This window comes from Euleptes europaea, chromosome 18 (genome assembly GCF_029931775.1).
Source record: "Euleptes europaea isolate rEulEur1 chromosome 18, rEulEur1.hap1, whole genome shotgun sequence".
Classification (NCBI taxonomy): Eukaryota; Metazoa; Chordata; class Lepidosauria; order Squamata; family Sphaerodactylidae; genus Euleptes; species Euleptes europaea.
In genome coordinates, this window is record NC_079329.1 from 35285100 (window position 1) to 35306550 (window position 21451).

Genomic DNA, 21451 nt, shown 5'->3' on the forward strand with positions numbered 1-21451 from the left:
AATAGACATTTTCCCTCTTGGCTACAACTTTTTTCTTTCTTTGTTTTTTTTCTTTCTTTGTTTTTTCTTTTTTTGTAAAACGTTGTTGATTTTTGTTTTAAAAACATTGATCAGAAAAATTTTCCTTTGCCTATGAATTTTAAAAATGCTGGTATGTCTAAAGGTGATGCAGGCCATATTAAAAAGGGAGGGGGGTTGGAGAATCTGAGAAAACATTTTTACATCCTCCCTGGCTGAAAAGAAAGTCATTAAAGGAAAGAGAAATGAAACATTTCATGGGGGGAAATTAGGCCAGTTCGAGTCTTTAGAAAATGTTGTTGGTTTTATATAGAGATTTATATACTGGTGTATTGTTACATAAACGTATAACTTTCCCCCCAAATTCATTACAGAAAGAAAGAACTTAGAATTACTATTAACTGGGGGGAGGGGGCGGGAAATAGCTAACTTAAGAATTAAGCATTATAATCAGTGTTCTCTTCACATCACCTTTAAAATTTGCATATTTGCATTTCCCCTTCCTATCCATGCATAACAAAACATTTTTGCCATTTCATAAAAATCTTTTTTTCCACTTTTTTCATTAACGTTTTTAAAACAGGTAGAAAACAGCATGACACACAAATTTTGGAAAATAAGTTACTTGGGGTTACAAGGGTGGTTCAAAAAGTCAGTGATTGTTAAATACCAGGGAAACACACCACAGTCCGTGTCCCCCAAATCAAAAAAGTGCACGATTTTAAATCTCAGCGAGTTGCTTGGTCCATATTTTTAATACTTCATATGGATTCCTTTTTGTGTTTTTTTTTTGTCCTTTCCTCTTTTCCTTCCTTTTAAAAACCTTCCCCCCTAGTTTCAGTACCTACTTGCATAGATAAAGATAGAATATATTTATCATCTGTTTGCCTCTTTATTGCTTTTAAAGTTCTCATTGAAATCTGACTTGAAGTTTGCAAACATCGTGGTTTTGTTTTGTTTTTTAAAAAAAACTTTAAAAAAATGGATTAAAGTTTCGGGGGATTCTCGAGTCCTTCGCCGGAATGGATGCAAAGCCTCCCCCCCCACACAGCCCACCCCGCGACCCTGCCTGAACGACCGGTTTGAAACCCATTCTGACCAGACTGTTACCACGAGGGGACCATCGTTTTACGTTCACCATCGTGAAAAGTGTTGCATAAATTTGAGCGGTGGTGCCTCCCTCCCCTTTCAGTTTGGATGAAAACCCTTTTCCCCCAGATAGTCAGGACTTCTGCTAAAAAGCCTGATCCGTGACGTTACATTATGGTCTCGACTGCGCCAAACTCCTCTTAATGGGGGCAGGGAAGGCCACGTCAGGTTTACAGCCGGCGCCCACCGGCCACTCAAGCGGGGAGTCCTACGGGACGCCGGGGGCTTTCGCCGCCGCCTCCAGCCTCCCCTATGAACCCAAGCGGTGGACGGCCTTCAGCCCGAATCCATTTTTCCCAATGCACCGGGGCTGGACGGGACCCGATCCCTTTATTCCGGCTTCAGCGGCTCGTGGATGAGGCGACCCCCTCCAGCTTCAAACCACCGACGTCTGGCTCAACTCGTTTGCAGATCGGGCCGGTTAACTCTTCCCTAACTGGGGGTGGGGGGGAGGGAGTCGCCCCCCCTTGAAGGGTTGCGGCTCTGGGGAGGAGGCGGGGAGGTGTCCGAGAAGGCCGAGGGATCCGACCCCCGGGGCCCTCCCCAACCCCCCCCCCCAAGGTACAGGCGGCGGTCCCGGCCAGGCGCGACGGCGGAAAGGGGGGGGCGGGTTGGGGGGGGGCGTCAGTTGTGGAAGAAGGCGTTGAGCTCCTCGTACATGGGCGCCCGGTCGTGGTGCAGGTGCATCTCGTAAGGCAAGACGTTCTCGGCGTGGACGCCCCCCCGCCCCCCGGCGGCGCCGAAGACCAGGTTGTGGGCGGCGGGGGGCCGCGAGGCGGGCAGGGCGGAGTAGTGCATAGAGTAGTGGTAGCCCTTCTCGGGGTCGGGGGACGAGTCCGGCTTGAGGGCGAAGCCGCCGTTGGCGCAGAGCGGGGGGCTGAGCGGCCCCTCGTACTCCGAGCTGTTGTAGTCGGGCGAGGCGTTGCCGTAGAGGGACTCGTAGGTGGCGCAGTAGGCGTGGGTCCGCAGGGCGTGGGCGCTGCCCAGGGCGCTGGGGGGGCACTGGGCGCCCGAGAGGCGGGCGCAGGGGTAGGGGTAGGGGTGGACGGCGAAGGGCGAGTTGGGCCCGGGGTAGCGGCCGGCCTCGGGGCCCTGCTCGGTGAGGAAGTTCCGCGAGTTGAGCTGCAGGCAGCCGGCCACCAGGTTGGTGGTGGGCTGCGAGAGGCCCTTGCACAGCGTCTGCACGTAGGAGACCAGGTCGGGCCGCTTGCCCGAGCGCAGGATCTCCGACAGCGCCCAGATGTAGTTCTTGGCCAGGCGCAGGGTCTCGATCTTGGAGAGCTTCTGCGTCTTGGAGTAGCAGGGCACCACCTTGCGCAGGTTGTCCAGCGCGGCGTTGAGGTCGTGCATGCGGTTGCGCTCGCGGGCGTTGGCCTTCTGGCGCCGCAGCTTGGAGCGCTCCAGGCGCGCCTTGGTCATCTTCCTCTTCTTGGGGCCGCGCTTCTTGGGGCGGTCCCCCTCCGCCTCCCCCAGCCCTTCCTCCTCCTCCTCCTCCTCCTCCTCGTCGTCCCCGCCTAGGTCGTTCTCCTCCTTGACCTCCCCCAAGGAGCCCTCGTTCTGGTCGTCCAGGGGGCAGCTCTTGGAGGAGCGCTCCTCTTTGTCGCTGGGCTCATCCTCCTCGCAGTCGTCCGCCCAGCTGGAGAACTTCTGGACGTCGGGGAGCAGGCTGGGCTCGCTGAAGAGGCGCGTCAACATGGTGGCTGCAGGGGGGGGGAGGCCGGCGTGCACACGGACACGCGCGCCCGCGGGGCAGGGGGAAGGACGGAGACAAGAAAGAAGGGGTCAAGTTGGCTTCAGGACAGCCGCGCCTTCCCCAGTCCCGGGTCACCCCCCGCTTCTAGACCTTCTTGATCCCCCACCTCCCTGGATCGGTCAAGCACCCTACGCAAAATGCTAACCGCCGGGGTGACCCTCAACCTGGGCCACTTGTGCACGGGAGGTTTTGCCTCGGAGTTGCCGCTCTAGAGCTGCACATTTTCCCCACCCGAAGGCTCAAAACTCTACACGGGGGCTTATTTTTGAGTTTTAAGAATGTGGATGGGGAAAATGTGCATCCACAGAGCAGCAAACCCAGGGTACAACCTCCCGTGCATAAATGGTCGGCCTATTCCAGCACGGTCCGGACTCGCTTCTTCCAACCCCCAACCCCCAACTAATGACAACAAACATCGTGCATTTGGGTTGATGCTCGTTCCGCAGAAAGGGGGTTGTGCCACTGGAGCCAGCGAGAGGGGGAGGGGCGCAGGTCCACCTGAACCAGCTAAGCAGCCGGTTGCCGCCTCTCCAAATTTCTCCAGCTATTCTAGGACAAAGGTAAATACGAGCAATGGTTTTATGCCTTCGTCTTAAGACGGGGGTGGCATCGAAGAAGGGGCTGGCCAGCCGCCATGGGATGCGCGCGCCTCCTCCCCCGCATCTGGCAGAGTTTTTACGAAAGTCGTGAGACTTCTGACCTTTCCTCCCTGCCCTGCACTCTGGGACGCGGTTTCGGGGCCGGCCCACCCCCACCCCAAATATCGCCAGTCAATGTCCAAAGCCTGACTTCACCTCTTCCTTGCGCACCCCTGCCCAAACGATTTGGCATGAGAAAACATGCCAGAACTCGCAGCAAAATTATTTGCTTTACCCTTTCCGGTCCCAAGAGACAAAAACCTTCTCCGCCCCCCCCCCCGCCCCCCGCTTAAAGGGATTTTTTAAAAAAACGCATTGTGACCTGGAGCCTTTGAGGAAGGGACATTTGCTCCCAGCTGGCAGGGAATATCCTCCCCCCTCCCTCCATAAAAGCAATTGACTCGTTTTAAACTGCGGTTAAAATTAATTGGTGTCTCATTCGCTTTCCTGCCGAACTGGTGCAAAGATGTCTTTTAGATAAATCCCGTTCATTGCCTTCCTTTTCGAAATGCATTGAATATTTATATGCATTGTGTGTGTGTATATATATATTGAATATATATATATATATATATATATATATATATATATATATATATATATATATATATATATATATATATATATATATATATATATTTTCAATGCAGATAGATAGAGATATTGGGGGCTTGTGTTTGTATTTTAAATGGAATTTAAAATCGGAGCTGGAGCTCCCTCCCCCACTCCATCTTCCCTCTCTAGGAGCCCCCTGTCGCTCTCTCTCTGGGACCGCGCTGAATCTCGAGAATGTCCGGGGAAATCTCGAAGTTTGCTATCTGCCAGCCTTGGGTTTTAAAAACCCGGCAGGTCTCCCAAACTTCTTGGAGGGGAAAATTCGGATTAAACATTGGGAATTGGCGCCACTAACCCACCAACCCTCCCCCGTCCCCCTTGGCGCCTGGTCCCTGTCTCCTGCCCCGGGGTTTGGAGGCTCAGAGAAGGGGAAAGAGTCCCCCGGCCGCTGCAGGGCTGAGACCAGCCAGCCGCCTTCTGCCGGGGCGACCTTGGCGGCGGCGGGCGGGCCAGCTTTCCCCGCGCCGGCCGGCGGCTGCCCCTTCCCCCCGGGATGGGCTCCCGCACGACCCAGGCAGCAGCGATGCCCGCACAGCACCTTTGGGAAGGACGCCACGGATCGCCTGCCGGGGCCGGCGGGGGCGCGGCTTTGCGGGCGCTGGATTTTGTCCGGGGCGGGCGGGCGGGCCTTTTTTATTCTTATTTCAGGAAAAGCAAAAGCCCCTCGGCTCGAAGAAACCGCTGGCGAGAGGAGATCAGAGCGAGTGCCATCGATTCCATTTGTGGTGCTCTACCTCTAATTTTAAGAGAATTAAAATATATATTCTGTTTGGCTTCTTCAAACAAATTGCAGGATAAAGAGATCACTAAATCGGTCGTATACTGCTTAGATGTTTTATTTTAAAAAAATAATAATAAAACCAAGCAGGGGTTCTTTAAATTCGCCGGGCAGATTGCAGAAATCTGTTCCCCGCAAATCAAATCTCACAACCTCAGCCTTTGCTAAACAGGCAATTTTAAATCTATATCTCTACATCCATCTCGTGTAGTGATAGCCTCCCCCCCTCCAGCCGCCGCGCTCCATCCATCCATCCGCCCTTCTCCAAAGATACAAATAAACTGGCTGTGCTGAAGGGTGTGTGTGTGTGGGGGGGGGGGGATAAGATCTATAGGGGGGAATAGGGGAAGGTGGATGGGGTGGGGGAGGCAAGTTGCGACCCTGTGTGTAAGTTTGGACCCCCCCTCCCTTCCTCCTTACATAACTTACCTCCAAAGCTGAGCGTAGGAATCCTCAAGCCCTTCTCGTATCCGGCATCTTTTGGGAGTCAGGAGGGGGGAGAGAGAAAAACGGGAAAAGGAAAAAAAGGGAGGGAGAGCGAGAGAGAGAGAGCGAGAGAGAGAGAGAGAGAGACTCCTTGAGGTCCACCCCGTCTCCTTCAGTGTCTTATCCAAAAGGAGGAGGGAAGTGGCAGGCTTCGAGCAGGCAGAGGGGGTACCAACTCCGATGCCAGACCATATGGCTGGCACGTCATCCGCTGGAGTTATCACATGAGCTGCACTGATTGACATGCGCTCGCATGTAGGGAGATCTGGCTCTCTGGGGAAAGCGGGCCCGCCATCTGTCACTCCCCGACTCTTCAAAAAAGAAAGAAAGAAAGAAAGAAAGAAAGAAAGAAAGAAAGAAAGAAAGAAAGAAAGAAAGAAAGAAAGAAAGAAAGAAAGAGAAAGAAAGAAAGAAAGAAAGAAAGACCCAGAACCAACCTCCTACACTCCAGATCTTCCATAACATGGGATGAAGGGAGAGAGGAAATCGACAAGGGGGTGGGAAACAATAGGCAGTGTGTGTGTGTGTGGGGAGAGATGGTATGTGGAATTGGTTGCAGAATCACCCAGGAGGAAGAGATGTCAGAGGCCTAGGCACCTCCTGTTCAGAAAGATCACTCCTCATGGCACGGGCGCCTGCCACGCACATTCATACATACACATTCACACGCCCTCAGCAGCAGAAGGGGGGAGGGAGTCTGCCCTCTGCCAAGGAAACCTTCCGTTTTCCCAGGGCCGTTCTTCACACACAATAAGCACCCCAATTATTTTAAAAAATATATATCAACAACGCTCCAGTGCTGCCCTTTTAATTTTTATTCATTCAGAGAGGGAAGGGATTTTTAGGTGCTAATGGGCACAGTCGTGCCCCTTCCTCACCTCAGTTGGGAGGCCAAGGTGGAAGGGTGGCATGGCAGCCCTGCCAGTGGGCCCGCTGAGGCGCCGCCGGGAAACTCTCCAGCTCCAAGGCTTCTTCAAAACGGTCTCAGCTCTTGGGCAGCTCCCAGTATTGCCAAAGGATCTGGGGCGGGACAAGTGCAGGGTGGACTGTGCCCCCTGGCATCAGCTCTGTCTTTGCCATTGTCAGTGGCACCAATATCCACTACCTGAGGCAGCCCCTCCCTTTGCCCAATGTCTGGGGAACCAGGAGGAGATTCTCTGTCTGTCTGTCTGTCTATCTGGTTAAAATGCTTAGGGCTGTTTAGCTTGGAAAGAAGGCAGTTAAGCAGAGACATGATAGAGGTCTATAAAATTATGCATGGTGTAGACAGAGTGGACAGGGAGAAGCTTTTCTCCCTCTCTCATAATACTAGAATGTGGGGTCATCTCCTGAAGCTGGAGGGTGAGAGATTCAAAACAGATAAAAGGAATTGTTTCTTCACATAACACATAGTTAAATTGTGGAACTCTCTGCCCCTGGATGTGGTGATGGCTGCCAACTTGGAAGGCTTGAAGAGGAGAGTGGACATGTTCATGGAGAAGAGGGGTATCCATGGCTACTAGTCAAAATGAACACTAGTCGTGATGTATACCTATTCTCTCCAGGCTCAGAGGAGCATGCCTATTATATTGGGTGCTGAGAAACACAGGCAGGATAACGCGGCTGCAGTGGTCTTGTTTGTGGGCTTCCTAGAGGCACCTGGTTGGCCTCTGTGTGAACAGACTGCTGGAATGGATGGGGCTTGCTCTGATCCAGCATGGCTTTTCTTATGTTCTTATCTATCTGTCTGCCTGTCTACTCCATTTTTATTCTGCCCTCCATCCTCACAACAATCCTGTACAGTAGTTTCAGCTGGAGAGCGTGACGAGCAATGGTCATCCCATGAACTTCATGGGAGGGAGGGGATTTGAAATTGAGTTCTTCTAGATCTTTGTCTGACTCTCTATCCCACGCCCCTGTATCTCTTGTTGAGCCTGTGGGCATCCTTGGTATTTTGAGAAAGGGTAGGCAGGCACCATCATGACCTGGATACCCAGGGTAGCCTTATCTCAACAGATCTTGGAAGCTAAGCAGGGTCGGCCCTGGTTAGTACTTGGATGGGAGACCACCAAGGAAGTTCAGGGTTGCTACGCAGAGGCAGACAATAGCAAACTGAGCATCTCTTGCCTTGAAAAACCCATGGGGCGGAATTCCTGCTTCCCGGTCCACTATTTAGAACCGGATTGGAGTGCTAAAAAACACTCCAATTCAAAGCGTTTCTTGGATTCCCTTGGGAGCTTCCCAAGGAACGTGTGCTGGGACCAGCTCGGTTACCGGAAGTCTTCTGGAGAACCTTGTGGTTCCAGCATTGTTCAGAAAATCAGAGCTGGCTATTTACTCTGAAGAACAGATACTTTGTTGATTAAGTAACCTGGCACTAGGAAACCTACTGACAGGCAACATGGATGCCACACTGGGCATCACAGCTTTACCCACTACACTGCACTGGACCCAGTCTTGTGTGGTTTTATGGAGAATCCATTCATTCCAATGGAGAATTTCCTGGTGGACCCAGGGCCTGGCCAGTCCACCTCTCTCTCTCTTTCTCTGCCCCTTGATAATGATGGAAGGTGAAAAAGTGGATTCGCTTTTTAAGTACCTCTCATCACTTTGATCAGATCATGTTCTCGATGCCTTCTGCTCTCAGTTTGCATCCCAACTTTGCAAAACCACCTCTGAATGGAAGGGGCTTCTTTTGTCCATAGAGGGAAGGAATCTTTGGGTGTGGGGCAGAGTCGGGTACCTGTGATGGTGCAGGTGCATTGGAGACACAATGGGCAGCTCTTCTCCAGAAGGATGGGAGAGGTGCAGGAAAGGACAACCGGAATAATTAAAGGGTTGGAACTCGTTCCCTGGGAAGAAAAACCTAAGGAGTTTGGGGTTTTTTACTTTAAGAAAAGGTGACTCAATGGAGATACAGTAGAGATTTCTTAGATTATGGTGGGTCTAAAAAGTGTAGAAAGGGATAAAATTGTTCCCATCTTTGCCAAAACTAGAATTTAGAGTCTCCTACAGGGCCACCATGAGTCAGCTGTGTCTTGATGGCACTTCTCACCACCACACTGAAAACAGTTTTCTGACCTGGATGGCTCCAAAACTGCTGAAAACAGTCGCTTTAAAACAAAGAGGAAAGGATTTCTTTGCATCATTAACTTAAGAGTTTGTTGAAACAGGGTGTGCTGATAGCTGTTGACTTCAGTAGGTGTCATACTCTTCGACATATTAATGGAGGATAGGTCTATCAGTGGAGAGCCAGCATGGTGTAATGGTTAAGAGCAGTGGACTATAATCTGGAGATCCAGGTTTGATTCCCCGCTCCTCCACATGAGCGGCGGACTCTAATCTGTTGAACAGGGTTGGTTTCCCCACACCTACACATGAAGCCAGCTGGGTGACCTTGGGCTAGTCACAGTTCTCTCTGTTCTCTCTCAGCCCCACCTACCTCACAAGGTATCTGTTGTGGGGAGAGGAAGGGACGGAGATTGTAAGCCGGTTTTATTCTCCTTAAGAGAAAATTGGGGCATAAAAACCAACGCTGCTGCTTCTTCTTCGGGCTAGGTGGAGCCTCTGAACATCAGCTGCTAGGAGCCAGAGAGCTGTTTTATAATGTCAGCCTGTGGGCTTCCTGAAGGCATCTGGCAGACCACCGCAGATAATAGGATGCTGGACTTTGGTTCTGATCCCTCAGGGCAGTTGCTAAATCAGGGGTGTCAAACATAAGGCCTGCGGGCCGGATCTGGCCCCTTGAAGAGCTCTTATGTGGCCCTCAAGCCAGCCACCCCCCTGCTCCCGATCTGGGCTAGCAAGGCATGGCCCATCCTGACCAAGGGTCATTTAAGTCATATCCAGCCCTCCTAACAATTGAGTTTGACACTCCTGTGCTAAGTCCTTCTAGGTCGAACAAGGGAACTTCTGATGCTGCCAGTTCCCAATGTGTGAGCTGCAGAACTTCTTCCCCCCAAGAAAGTGGCACCTGCATCACGGGTTTTTGTTTTTTAAATTTATTTACTGCTCTTTCTGATTCCCCTTACTCCACATGGGCAGTTTGGGTGTTGTTAGGCATTTGTTTTGTTTACATATCTAGTGGCTCTGATGAAGGCAGAAAGGAGGGGGTATAAATTTTGTAAATTGATAAATGCAGTAAATAAGTAAATTAAACAAATAAGATAGTGGAGAGGAGAACACTACCCCGAGCTCCTTGGAGGAAGGGCCGGATAAAAATGTATGAAATAAATTAATGCACTCGCTCGAATGCATGGACGCAATAGGGGAGGGGCAGGTGGCTCCCTCCTCATTTCTGCCCCATGTACATGTGGACACACAGAGTGCAAAGAGGATGAGTTGAACATGTCTCACAAAGAGTGACATCAGTTCTGACTCACCTTAAAGGTGTACCTCAGTGGGCTCAGAAAGATGGGATTCTGTTTAGAATCTCTCTGTTAGTCTGTTGCCACAAAAACAAAGAAGAGTTTCCTGGCACTTCAAAGACTACACATGAAGCTGCCTTATATGGAATCAGACCTTGGTTCATCAAAGTCAGTATTGTGTACTCAGATCGGCAGCAGCTCCCCAGGGTCTCAGGCAGAGGTCTTTCACATCACCTACTTGCCTACTCCCTTTAACTGGAGATGCTGGGGATTGAACCTGGGACCTTCTGCATGCCAAACAGATGCTCTACCACTGAGCCACAGCCCCTCCCTAAAAGACTAAAAAGACCAAGTTTCAGCACCACCTTTGGTGAACTTGAGCCCACAAACACTTGCAATGGAATGAACTTGTTCGCCTTCAAGCTTCCACAATTAAGAAGAAGAAAAAGAGTCGGTTTTTATATGCCAACTTTCTCTACCACTTAACTTAGGGAGAATCAAACCTTCCCCTCCCCTCCCCACAACAGACACCCTGTGAGGTGGGTGTGGCTGAGAGAGTGTAACTTGCCCAAGGTCACCCAGCTTCGTGTGGAGGAGTGGGGAAACAAATCCAGTTCACCAAATTAGCCTCTGCTGCTCATGTGGAGGAGTGGGGAATTGAACTCGGTTCTCCAGATCAGAGTCAGAGTCCACCGTTCCAAACCACCACTCTTAACCACTACACCACGCTGGCTCTCCCAGTTAACCTGGTTCAAATTATCATGTGGATGTCCTTCAGAAAACTCCCCGCAAAAGGAAAGGGACCCCAGTCCCCAGACAATTCCCCACCTTGGGGGGCTCTGTTTTTGCATTCCCCTGATCTCGTAACCTGTACAGTTACAGTGGAGCTATCAGAGGGCTCTTGAGCCTGCCTGCTAGGGTGGTGTCCATGTTGCCCCATAAGAGGCTGCTTGGAAAAAGAGGAGGAGGTGTGACCAAGGAAGTCTGTCCTGGCTCTCCATTAGTAGAAAAGAGCAAGAGTCCAGTAGCACCTTAAAGACTAACAAAAATATTTTCTGGCAGGGTATGAGCTTTCGTGAGCCACAATTCACTTTTTCAGATACTGAAGGTATCTGCCAGATTAAAATTGCCTGTTTCTCATTTTGCATTTATCTATGTATAAAACAGCCAGTTCCCAACATTTCAGTGTGACCTTAAAACAACAGCATTTATTAGGACCAAAATATATGGCTGAACGGGTTTACGGGTAAACAGCACAAAGATGTGGAATTCACCCATCTCCCAAGTCACTCGCCCTCAATGAGGAGTTCGTCTCTTCAGTCCTGTTCCACCTACCTCCCCAGCATAAATAAAAACCTTTTTCTGCTGCCATCCACAAAAGCAAATATAGATCTCATTTCTTCTGCTATCCCCCAGACCTCCCTTCAGCTCATTTACTGATCACAGCTAGGGTTGCCAGCTTCCAAGTGGTGGCTGGAGATCTCCTGGGATTACAACTGATTTCCAGGCAACAGAGATCAGTTCCCCTGGGAAAAAAATGGCTGCTTTGGAAGGTGGACTGTATGGCATTATACCCTATTGGATCTCCAGGGATTTCCTAACCCAGAGCTGGCAACCCTAAACACAGCCTAGCTATCTATTCTAATTTATTAGTAATTCAGTCCAGACAGGAGTTTTCTGGTCTTCATGTTGTAATGTGATATAAATGGGGCAAGAATATGGTTGCCAGCTCTGGGCTGGGAATCACCTGGAGATTTTGGGGGTGGACCCTGAGAAGGGTGGGAGGGACTTCAATATGGAATAATGCCATAGAGCCCCACCTTCCAAAGGAGCCATTTTCTTCATTAAAAATCCCTACTTGTTTCGCCTAAGAGGCTTCTTGAGGGGAATCTGTTTGTCTTGCAGTGTTTTTTCAAAAAAGAGCAGGGCGCTTTCACACATGCCAAATAATGCACTTTCAATGCTCTTTGAAGCTGGTTTTTACTGTGTTAACTGGCAAATGTCCACTTGCAAATGATCATTAAAGTGTACTGAAAATGGATTAAAAGTGCATTATTTAGCATGTGTGAAAGTGTCCTAAAAGTTCTGTAGCAAGTTGCCAATGGAAGGATCCTTCAATATACCATTTTACAGACTAGCAGGCCATAAGCTAAGCCTCATTCAGGCCCTTGGTTTGCTTTGCCAGCTAGAGAAAAAAAGAACTCTGTGGGGATCAATTTCAGCGGTGTTTGGAAACTCGCAATGGATAATAGCTGGGTGAGTAAATGCCGGGGAGTGCGGAACATAATAGGGCATCATTAGCACTTGTCTCAATACATCTTTATTTCTTTTCATCTGAAAAGCTCCCATTAATCAAGGATTCCACGGGTAGTCTATTTTCTCCTCTCCCTCTTTAAACAGGAGTGACCCATTAATAAGCAGTTGTGGGTTTGCAGGGCTCAGCCTCCCCACCCTCAAGGCTCTTGGCCTGCCAAACACACCCAACAAAGTCGGCAGGACTGGTCTTCTGCCGAGCAGCACGGTCAGAGAACTGGCATTTTTGGCAGGGTTTTTACTGAGACGAGATTTGCTAACAATTGGTATAATCCAGACCAAGCAAGTATTTTGTAGTCCACTCAGTTTCAATGGAGATATTTAAAGTTCTACTTAACCTATAGAATCATAGAATCATAGGATCATAGACTCATAGATCTGGAAGGGACCACCAGGGTCATCTAGTCCAACCCCTGCACAATGCAGGAAATTAACAACTACCTCCTCCCCCCACATCCCCAGTGACCCCAACCCTCCCCCCCTCCATGCAGGATCCCACAATCAAAGCACTCCTGACAGATGGCCATCCAGCCATGTATGAAGAGGTATGCTTAGGGTTGTCAAACTCCAGGTGGTGGCTGGAGATCTCCTGCTATTACAACTGATCTCCAGCCGATAGAGATCAGTTCACCTGGAGAAAACAGCCGCTTAGCAATTGGACTCTATGGCATTGAAGTCCCTCCCCTCCCCAAACTCCACCCTCCTCAGGCCCCCCAAAATCTCCCACCGGTGGCGAAGAGGGATCTGGCAACTCTAAGTACGCTGCTTGCCTCTGGCTTATCTGCTCTCTGGCTGCACCTTCTTGGAAACACACTACTTGCCTTCTGTGGACTGCCCACTTTGTCTCCAATCTCTGCCCTGCCCTCTGGCAGCCTGTGGGGTGACGGAAGTTGTCACCCACCGCAAAAAACTCTCTGCACTTAGAAAGCTAGCATGACAAGTCAGGGAAGGAGGTGTAGCTTAGCTTCCTGTTTCCCTGACAGGCAACTTTTTAATGAGCCGGGAGTTATATTTTGTGCATTTTGAAAAATGCAAACAACGAGCTGCAGCCTGAAGAGCTTTAGCCTGTTTGATTCTACCTGCTGAATAAACTGTCTCAGAAATAATTTATGTAAATGAACATTTTGGAAAATAAGTGTACATATTATAATCACTGGGTAGATTTCCATGCAAGTGGTTTTTTTTTTTAATGTCTAATCTGGGGAAGATAGGAGAAGGTTCTTGGAGTCACCTTCAAGGCACACCAAAAGCCTAAGAACATTCTAAAAATGCTGTACAATTTTTAAAAACTGGGCTGGCATTCAGGAATCTGAAACTTGCACATAGAAGAAGAAGAGTTGGTTTTTATACCTCATAGAATCATACAATCATAGTTGGAAGGGACCACCAGGGTCATCTAGTCCAACCCCCCTGCACAAAGTAGGAAATTCATAACTACCTCCCCCCCACACACACCCAGTGACCCGTACTCCATGCCCAGAAGATGGCCAAGATGCCCTCCCTCTCATCATCTGCCTAAGGTCACGGAATCAGCATTGCTGACAGATGGCCATCTAGCCTCTCCTTAAAACCTTCAGGGAAGGAGCATTTATCACCTCCTGAGGAAGCCTGTTCCACTGAGGAATCACTCTGTTAGAAAATTCTTCCTAATGTCTAGACGGAAACTCTTTTGATTTAATTTCAACCCATTGGTTCTGGTCTGACCTTCTAGGGCAACACAAAATCACTCCACACCATCCTCTATATCACAGCCCTTCAAGTACTTGAAGATGGTTATCATATCCCCTCTCAGTCTTCTTTGCTTTTCTCTACCTTTTAAGGAGTGTCAAAAAGGCTTGCAATCTCCTTCCCTTCCTCTTCACACAACAGACACCTTGTGAGGTAGGTGGGGCTGAGAGGGTTCAGAGAGAACTGTGACTAGCACAAGGTCACCCATCTGGCTTCATGTGGAGGAATGGGGAATCAAACCCGCTTCTCCAGATAAGACTCCACCGCTCCTAACCACTACACAATGCTTGGCTCTCTGCATACATTGGAACCCTTTATGGGAGAAATGTTTTAGGGCATGATGGGGCACTGCCACTATGCAGGATTTTAACCTGCATGAGAGCAGTGAGAGATGAGCAATGGGATCTGATTTATGGGGTCCACATCTTTTGTTTGTTTAAGCTTGAAGTCCTGACAGCCTTATTGGCCTTAAGTTATGTTTTATCAATCAACCAATCAATCCTTACCAGTGTTTTTAGCCATAGGCCCCTTATTTACTTACTTACCTATTTTAGTTATAGTTCACGCTTCTCACTGAGACTCATGGCAGATTGCTGAATTAGAGGACAATGCAATAAAATACAGTGTAACGTGTACACTGCAAACAATGGGAGGAAACCTGGAATATAAAACTAGAAAACCATGCAGTGCAAACAGCACAGAACACACAATCAATTGTGCAAGGATAAAAGAAAACAACCTCCCATTTTCACAGACATTAAAGTTAGAATCCTGTTCACTTTATAAAAACACCCTCCAGAACAATTCTGGTCGACTACAACCCTATTCCCTTGATAAGAAATGCCATTCTTGGCAAGGCCAGGGTTATCCATGGGCAAAAGGGAAACTTGCCCCTAGGCAACGGCCTGGGGGAATGCCCAGAAGCAAAGCTGCCCCATCTGCAGCTGCTCTCTCCTGCTTGGCTAGTTCCTTCTCCTCCTGGACTCTGGAAGTCGGTAGATGTGTGAGATGGGATGAAGTTATCTTCTTGAAGTCATCTTGAGGGTGTTTCCGGACAGAGCATGCGGAATCTTAGGGCATGAACCACACTTGAGTATCAGTTCACCAGGGTAGATGTTACCATTGGCCCAGGGTGTTTTGATTTCCTAGGTGAACTATGATTTGGTGCACGTGTGCACGCACGCACACACACACACACACACACACACACTGAACAGAGAGAAAAGGGCTGTCATACAGAGGCGGGTGCTGAGTTTTTTCTGTTGCCCCAGAAGGTCGGACCAGAACCAACGGGTTGAAATTAAATCAAAAGAGTTTCCATCTAGACATTAGGAAGAACTTTCTAACAGAGCGGTTCCTCAGTAGAACAGGCTTCCTTGGGAGGGGGTAAGCTCTCCTTCCCTGGAGGTTTTTCAGAAGAGGCTAGATGGCCATCTGTCAACAATGCTGATTCTATGACCTTAGGCAGATCATGAGAGGGAGGGCATCTTGGCCATCTTCTGGGCATGGAGTAGGGAGTCACTGGGTGTGTATGGGGTGAGGTAGTTGTGAATTTCCTGCATTGTGCAGGGGGTTGGACTAGATGACCCTGGTGATCCCTTCCAACTCTATGATTCTATGAAAAGTGAGAAGTCTAGAACAAATGGTTTAATTACTGGGCATTCAAATTGATCAATGCAAAAATAAAAATAGATCAGCTGTTTAAAAGCTCTCTGTGTTTCATCAGGCAAGCCCTGTAGTTCAGTTGGTGGTGGTAGAAAGGGCCATCAAGTCACAGCTGACTTACGGCGACCCCAGAGGGTTTTCAAAGCAAGAGACGTTTGGAGGTGGTTTGCCATTGCCTGCCTCTGCGTGAGGTGAGAGAGTTCTGAGAGAACGGGGACTGGCACAAGGTCACCCAGCAGGTTTCATGTGGAGGAGCAGGGAATCGAACCCAGTTCTCCAGATTAGAGTCCATCACTCAACCACTACACCAGGCTGGCTCTCATAGGTCAGTTAGGGGAAAACATTTCCTTGTACCTGAGCTAGTGTTGGCTGCCATACTGCTGAAGCGTATGAAATCCCTCATGCCCAGTACTATTATTGGAAGTGCTGCTTAAAGAAAGAGTATGTTGTCTTTCAAGAAACCCCAGTAACGTTGGTAAAATTATTGGACACCTACATTTCAAACAGAACCAGTTTTTTGAATAGCTCTATAATGGAACTACATTACTGGCATAAAATGGGGGTGAAAGTTGGACACTGAAGAAAGCTGACGGGAAGAAAGTAGATTCCTTTGAAATGTGGTGAGTTTTACAGAAACCGTGGACTGCCAAAAAGACAAATCAGTGGGTTCTAGATCAAATCAAGCCTGAACTGTCCCTAGAAGCTAAAATGACTAAACCGAGGCTGTCGTATTTTGGTCACATTATGAGAAGACAAGACTCTCTGGAAAAGACAATAATTTGGCACTTAACACACACACACATACAGTCCACCATCAATATGACTGTCTGTTTTCGCTCTTGGGTTTCCTAAAATTATGGCTGATAACCTGTTGTCTTCTGTAATTCCTTTATCTCAGGCCTTTTATGCATGGCTGTTTCCCTCGCGGTCACCCCCTCCAAGGACTTCAGCTCTTTGGTTTGATTATGCATGCCGTTTCTGACCATCAGAGGTTGCCTCACTCTCCCCCTGCGTTTCCCTGCATTTTGCCCGCTTTTTCAAATTTGAGATAAAACAGGCCCCTGAAAATGCGGGCAAAATGCGGGGAAACGCAGGGGGAGAGTAAGGCAACCTCTGATGGTCAGAAATGGCATGCATAATCAAAACAAAGAGCCAAATTGTCAGAGGGGTGACAGCAAGTGAAACAGCCATGCATAAAAGACCTCACTAAAAGCTGTAATCATTGTTCTGAAAAACGAGGCGAGGGTTAAACTACAGGAACAGGGCAGCTCCAAACTGACTTGTTGCTACTGCATAGTTGCTGAATGATTTTGAAAACTTTAAAAAGTAGTCTTTTTAAAGATGAGACAGGACAGCCCGCCATTACAGGGTCAATTGTTCCTGATGGATCGTGACATTTTCTATGTCTGTATCTATTCTGTTTGTTAGATAGGACTCCCAGCTGCCTTTGATGAAGCCATTGGAGGGAGGGGCCAGAAGCAGCCTGGGTCCTCTCCATCAAACCTGGCTCCACTCCTAACTAATAATTCTCCTCCTTCCAGTTACCAGCAGCCAATAGGATGGCATAGAGTAGCCAAAAGGAAATACTACTTCACACAGCAGGCAGATGACTTGTGGGATTCACTGCCACAAGATATATTGATAGCCACCGGCTAAGGGAGATTGAACAAATCTGTGGAGGGTAACTCTCTGGCTGGCTATTCATCATGATAGTCAAATAGGGCCTTTGGGTTCAGAGGCCTTGTCAGATGGCAGGGATTGTCAGACGCTGGCGAGAAGTCAGTGGGTAAAGTCTGTTGCCAGTGGGACTAGTTTGCAGCATCTGACTGGCCACTGTTCGGAAAATGGATGGACCACTAATCCCGTCCAGCAGGAGACCAAGTGGGGGGTCTGGAGACCAAGTCCTATGAGGAAAGTTTGAAGGAGCTGGGTATATTTAGCCTGAAGAGGAGAAGGCTGAGAGGGGATAGGATAACCATGTTCAGGTTCACCAAGGGCTGTCATATAGAGGAGGGTGCCGAGTTGTTTTCTGTTGCCCCAGAAGGTCGGACCAGAACCAACGGGTTAAAATTAAATCAGAAGAGTGTCCATCTAGACATTAGGAAGAATTTTCTAACAGTAAGAGCAGTTCCTCAGTGGAATAGGCTTCCTCAGGAGGTGGTAAGTGCTCCTTCCCTGGAGGTTTTTAAGCAGAGGCTAGATGGCCATCTGTCAGCAGTGCTGATTCTATGACCTTAGGCAGATCATGAGAGGGAGGGCACCTTGGCCATCTTCTGGGCATGGAGTAGGGAGTCACTGGGTGTGTGTGGGGGAGGTAGTTGTGAAATTCCTGCATTGTGCAGGGGGTTGGACTAGATGACCCTGGTGGTCCCTTCCAACTCCATGATTCTATGATTTCAGTACTGCTAAATGTGTGTGCTCCAGAGGCTTCCAATGCCTATTTCCATGTACCGAGTTGACCTCTGCCAGATTTCATGAAGTATTTAGATCAGCAGTGAGCCTTTCCATTATTTGTGTGTGTGTGCCGTCAAGTCACCGCTGACTTATGGCGTCCCCTTAGGATTTTCAAGGCAAGAGACGTTCAGAGGTGGTTTGCCATTGCCTGCCTCCACGTCACCACCTTGATATTTCTTGGAGGTTGCCCATCCAAATACTAACCAGGGCTGATCCTGCTTAGCTCCTGAGATCTGATGAGATGAGGCTAGCCTGGGGCTGTCCAAGTCAGTGCCTTTCCATTATGTGTGTTAACTGCTGACAAGTCGCTTCCGACTCATGGCGACCCTATGAATCAATGTACTCCAAAATGTCCTATCTTTGATAGCCTCGCTCAAGTCTTCAAACTGAGAGTCACAGCTTTGTTGATTGAGTCAATCCATCTCATGTCTTTCTCTTTTCTTGCTGCTTTCAACTTTTCCTAGCATGATTGTCTTTTCCAGTGACTCTTGTCTTCTCATAATGTGGCCAAAGGACAACAGCCTCAGTTTATTCATTTTAGTTTCTAGGGTCAGTTTAGCTTGATTTGATCTATAACCCACTGATTTGTTTTTTTGGCAGTCCATGGTATCCGTAACACTCTCCTCCAACACCACATTTGAAAGGAATTTACTTCCTTCCTATCAGCTTTCTTCATTGTCCAGCTTTCACAGCCATACATAGTAATAGTGAATACTATGGCATGAATTAACTTGATCTTGGTTGCCAGTGACACATCCTTACACAAAAATTAATAGTGGGGGGGGGGGAGCGAGAGAGAAAAATACCAGCTGTGGAAATAAAGCCTGTCTGGACGCTTAAGATGAGCCACAGAGTCAGCTCAAGATCATCTACAGGGGTTCTAAAAATCCCAAAGCCAAATTTTGAATGACTCCATGTGCTGTCATTTTTAATAAATACTATCCATTTCTGTAAACGCAGTCCTGCTCTAGACTTGCCACGTAGCCAGGGAGTTCTTCAACTACAGCCGATTGCAGGAAGAGGCTCAGGGGATGCTCAAACTCCACCTGAGTAAGAACCGGAACTACAGAGAAAAGGAGAAATAAACCCTGGTAAAAATGATGATGATACAGCAGAAGGTTACAGAACGTAAAGCCCAAGGAAAGGGGACAGAGGCACGGGCTTAATGATGTGATCCACAGGACCCTTTGAAGTCGAATTTCATGGGAGAAAGAGGTTCCCTTGCCAAAAAGCAAATTTGGAGGTTCACGAAGCCTCCCTCCCAATTCCCCAGGACATACCACAGGATTAGTCACGATGGTGCATTCCATAGTCCTCCATGTGGCCGCCTGCCCCCCTCCCTCTTTGCTGCCAGGGCCTGAGGGCTTCTTGTGCCCTTGTGGGTTCCCTTCTGCCCCAGTGCCTCCATACTGAAGAGATTGACAGCGATTGTCTTTGTCTTCGCAGGTTAGAATCCACAACCTGCTTCCCAACCCACCTCCCAAGGACAGGAGCTGGCACAGAAAACAGGAAGGAAGGTGGCGCTGATTCCCAAGTGCAGAAAGGACGATGCAGCAGCTATGAAACAAATGTGGAAGTGGGGCGAGCTAACGCTTCTCATTTCAATGGCTTTTGCACCAGCTGTGGTGTAGTGGTTAAGAGCCGTGGTTTGGAGCGGTGGACTCTGACCGGGAGAACCGGGTTTGATTCCCCACTCCTCCACATGAGCAGCTGTCACCAATCTGGTGAACTGGATTTGTTTCCCTGAACCTACACATGAAGCCGGCTGAGTGACCTTGGGTTAGTCTCAGATCTCTTAGAGCTCTCTCAGCCCCACCTACCTCATAAGGGAGGGGAAGGGAAGGTGATTGTAAGCTGGTTTGAGTCTTCCTTAAGTGGTAGAGAAAGTCAGCATATAAAAACCAACTATTCTTCTTCTTGTGAAAAGCAAAGCAAAACAAAAACTTCAAGAAGTTGCCTTCTCGTGTTCGAAAGGTTCTGCCGTGTTTCCAGTTATGGATGCGATTCAGAAAGAAAATAATCCAATAAGAAGTTCTCCTGAGCAAGATCTTATGGAAACATGTGGGAGCAGTCCAAGAGAACTTCCCTCTGGATCATGCCCCTGAGCATACATGGTCAAGTACAAAAGCTTAACAGTATTGTTTTAAATATATATCAACAGCGTTGAAAGTTTTGTTTCCATGTGTCACCCTTATTCTAATCTTAATAACAGAATCTGAAATTGTGCCCGCGCCGTTCCAAAGCTTTTCTCCTAACCGCTGCCCCAGGAGACAACTGCAAATTCAACATATCCCCCAGCTGAAAGAAAGACACAGCAGACCTCTCTTGCTGCTGCAGAGCCCATGAGCAGACCTGACCCTGAAACTTTTCTATGGGTCAGGCATCACATGAACCATGGGGCTGGTAAGTCTCTAGAGCCAAAGACTCAGGGTAAGGAGCCTGGTTTTTCACATCACCTACTTGCCTGGTCCCTCTAACTGGAGATGCTGGGGATTGAACCTGAGACCTTCGGCATGCCAAGCAGATGCTCTGCCACTGAGCTGCAGCCCCTGCTGGAGACAGAGGGTGGGCTTAAGGGCAGAACCTGGCTATGCCTGGTGGCACAGGAGGGAAGCTAAGAGAGCACTCTGTCCATCAAGGCAAGTTGCAAACAGCCTGTCCCTTGACCCTGGACACTCATCAGAGTGTCCCTTGACCCTGGACACTTCACACCTTCCCTCTGCTTCTGGTCAAACCCTATAATGTCCCACCTTCATCCTCCCCAGAGTTGAAGGCAGTGCACATGAGTGTCTTCTCCTCCGTTTCATCCTGGGGACAACCCTGAGAGCTAGAGTGGTGTAGTGGTTAAGAGTGGTGGTTTGGAGAGGTGGATTCTAATATGGTGAACCGGGTTGGTTTCCCCACTCCTACACATGAAGCCATTTGGGTGACCTTGGGCTAGTCACAGCTCTCTCAGCCCCACCAACCTCACAGGGTGTCTGTTGTGGGGAGGGGAAGAGAAGGTGATTGTAAGCTGGTTTGATTCTTCCTTAAATGGCAAAGAAAGTCAGCATATAAAAACCAACTCTTCTTTTTTCTGATGGGTAGACTAGGCTGAGAGAGAACAACTGGCCTAAGGGTGTCCCATGAACTTCATGGCAGAAGGGAGATTTGAATCTGGTCTCCTTTCTCCTAAGTCCAACCCATACACCAGACTAGCTCTCAAGACCTGGCAGCCCTGTAACTCAGGGCTCTCTATCACCATTAAAAAGGCTCTCTACTGTTTCTCTGCAGTTGCCTCCTTCAGCCAGAACTGTGGACCTGAATGCTGACAGTAATTCTGGGCACCATCAATGAGTCTTTTACTAACCGGCCATGCACACACAAGTGTGATTCAGGAGAAGGGCTTCCAGGTCGATGGGAATCTCTTAGATAGAAACATAGAACTGGAAGGTACCTAACGGTCATCTAGTCTAACCCTCTGCACAACACAGGAAATGTACAACTACCCCCACCAGTCCCATAGTGA

General features: G+C 48.7%; 1 protein-coding gene across 1 annotated transcript; it reads right to left on the minus strand.

Moving 5' to 3' along the window:
- Positions 1-1791: 1791 nt before the first annotated feature.
- Positions 1792-5449, minus strand: NEUROD2 (neuronal differentiation 2). The gene is made up of 2 exons (XM_056863241.1): positions 5381-5449; positions 1792-2867 (listed from the first exon to the last, which is right to left on the minus strand). The coding sequence occupies exon 2, from the start codon at positions 2860-2862 to the stop codon at positions 1792-1794; it is 1071 nt and encodes a 356-aa protein (XP_056719219.1). The 5' UTR covers positions 2863-2867; positions 5381-5449.
- Between the last annotated feature and the right edge of the window lie 16002 nt (positions 5450-21451).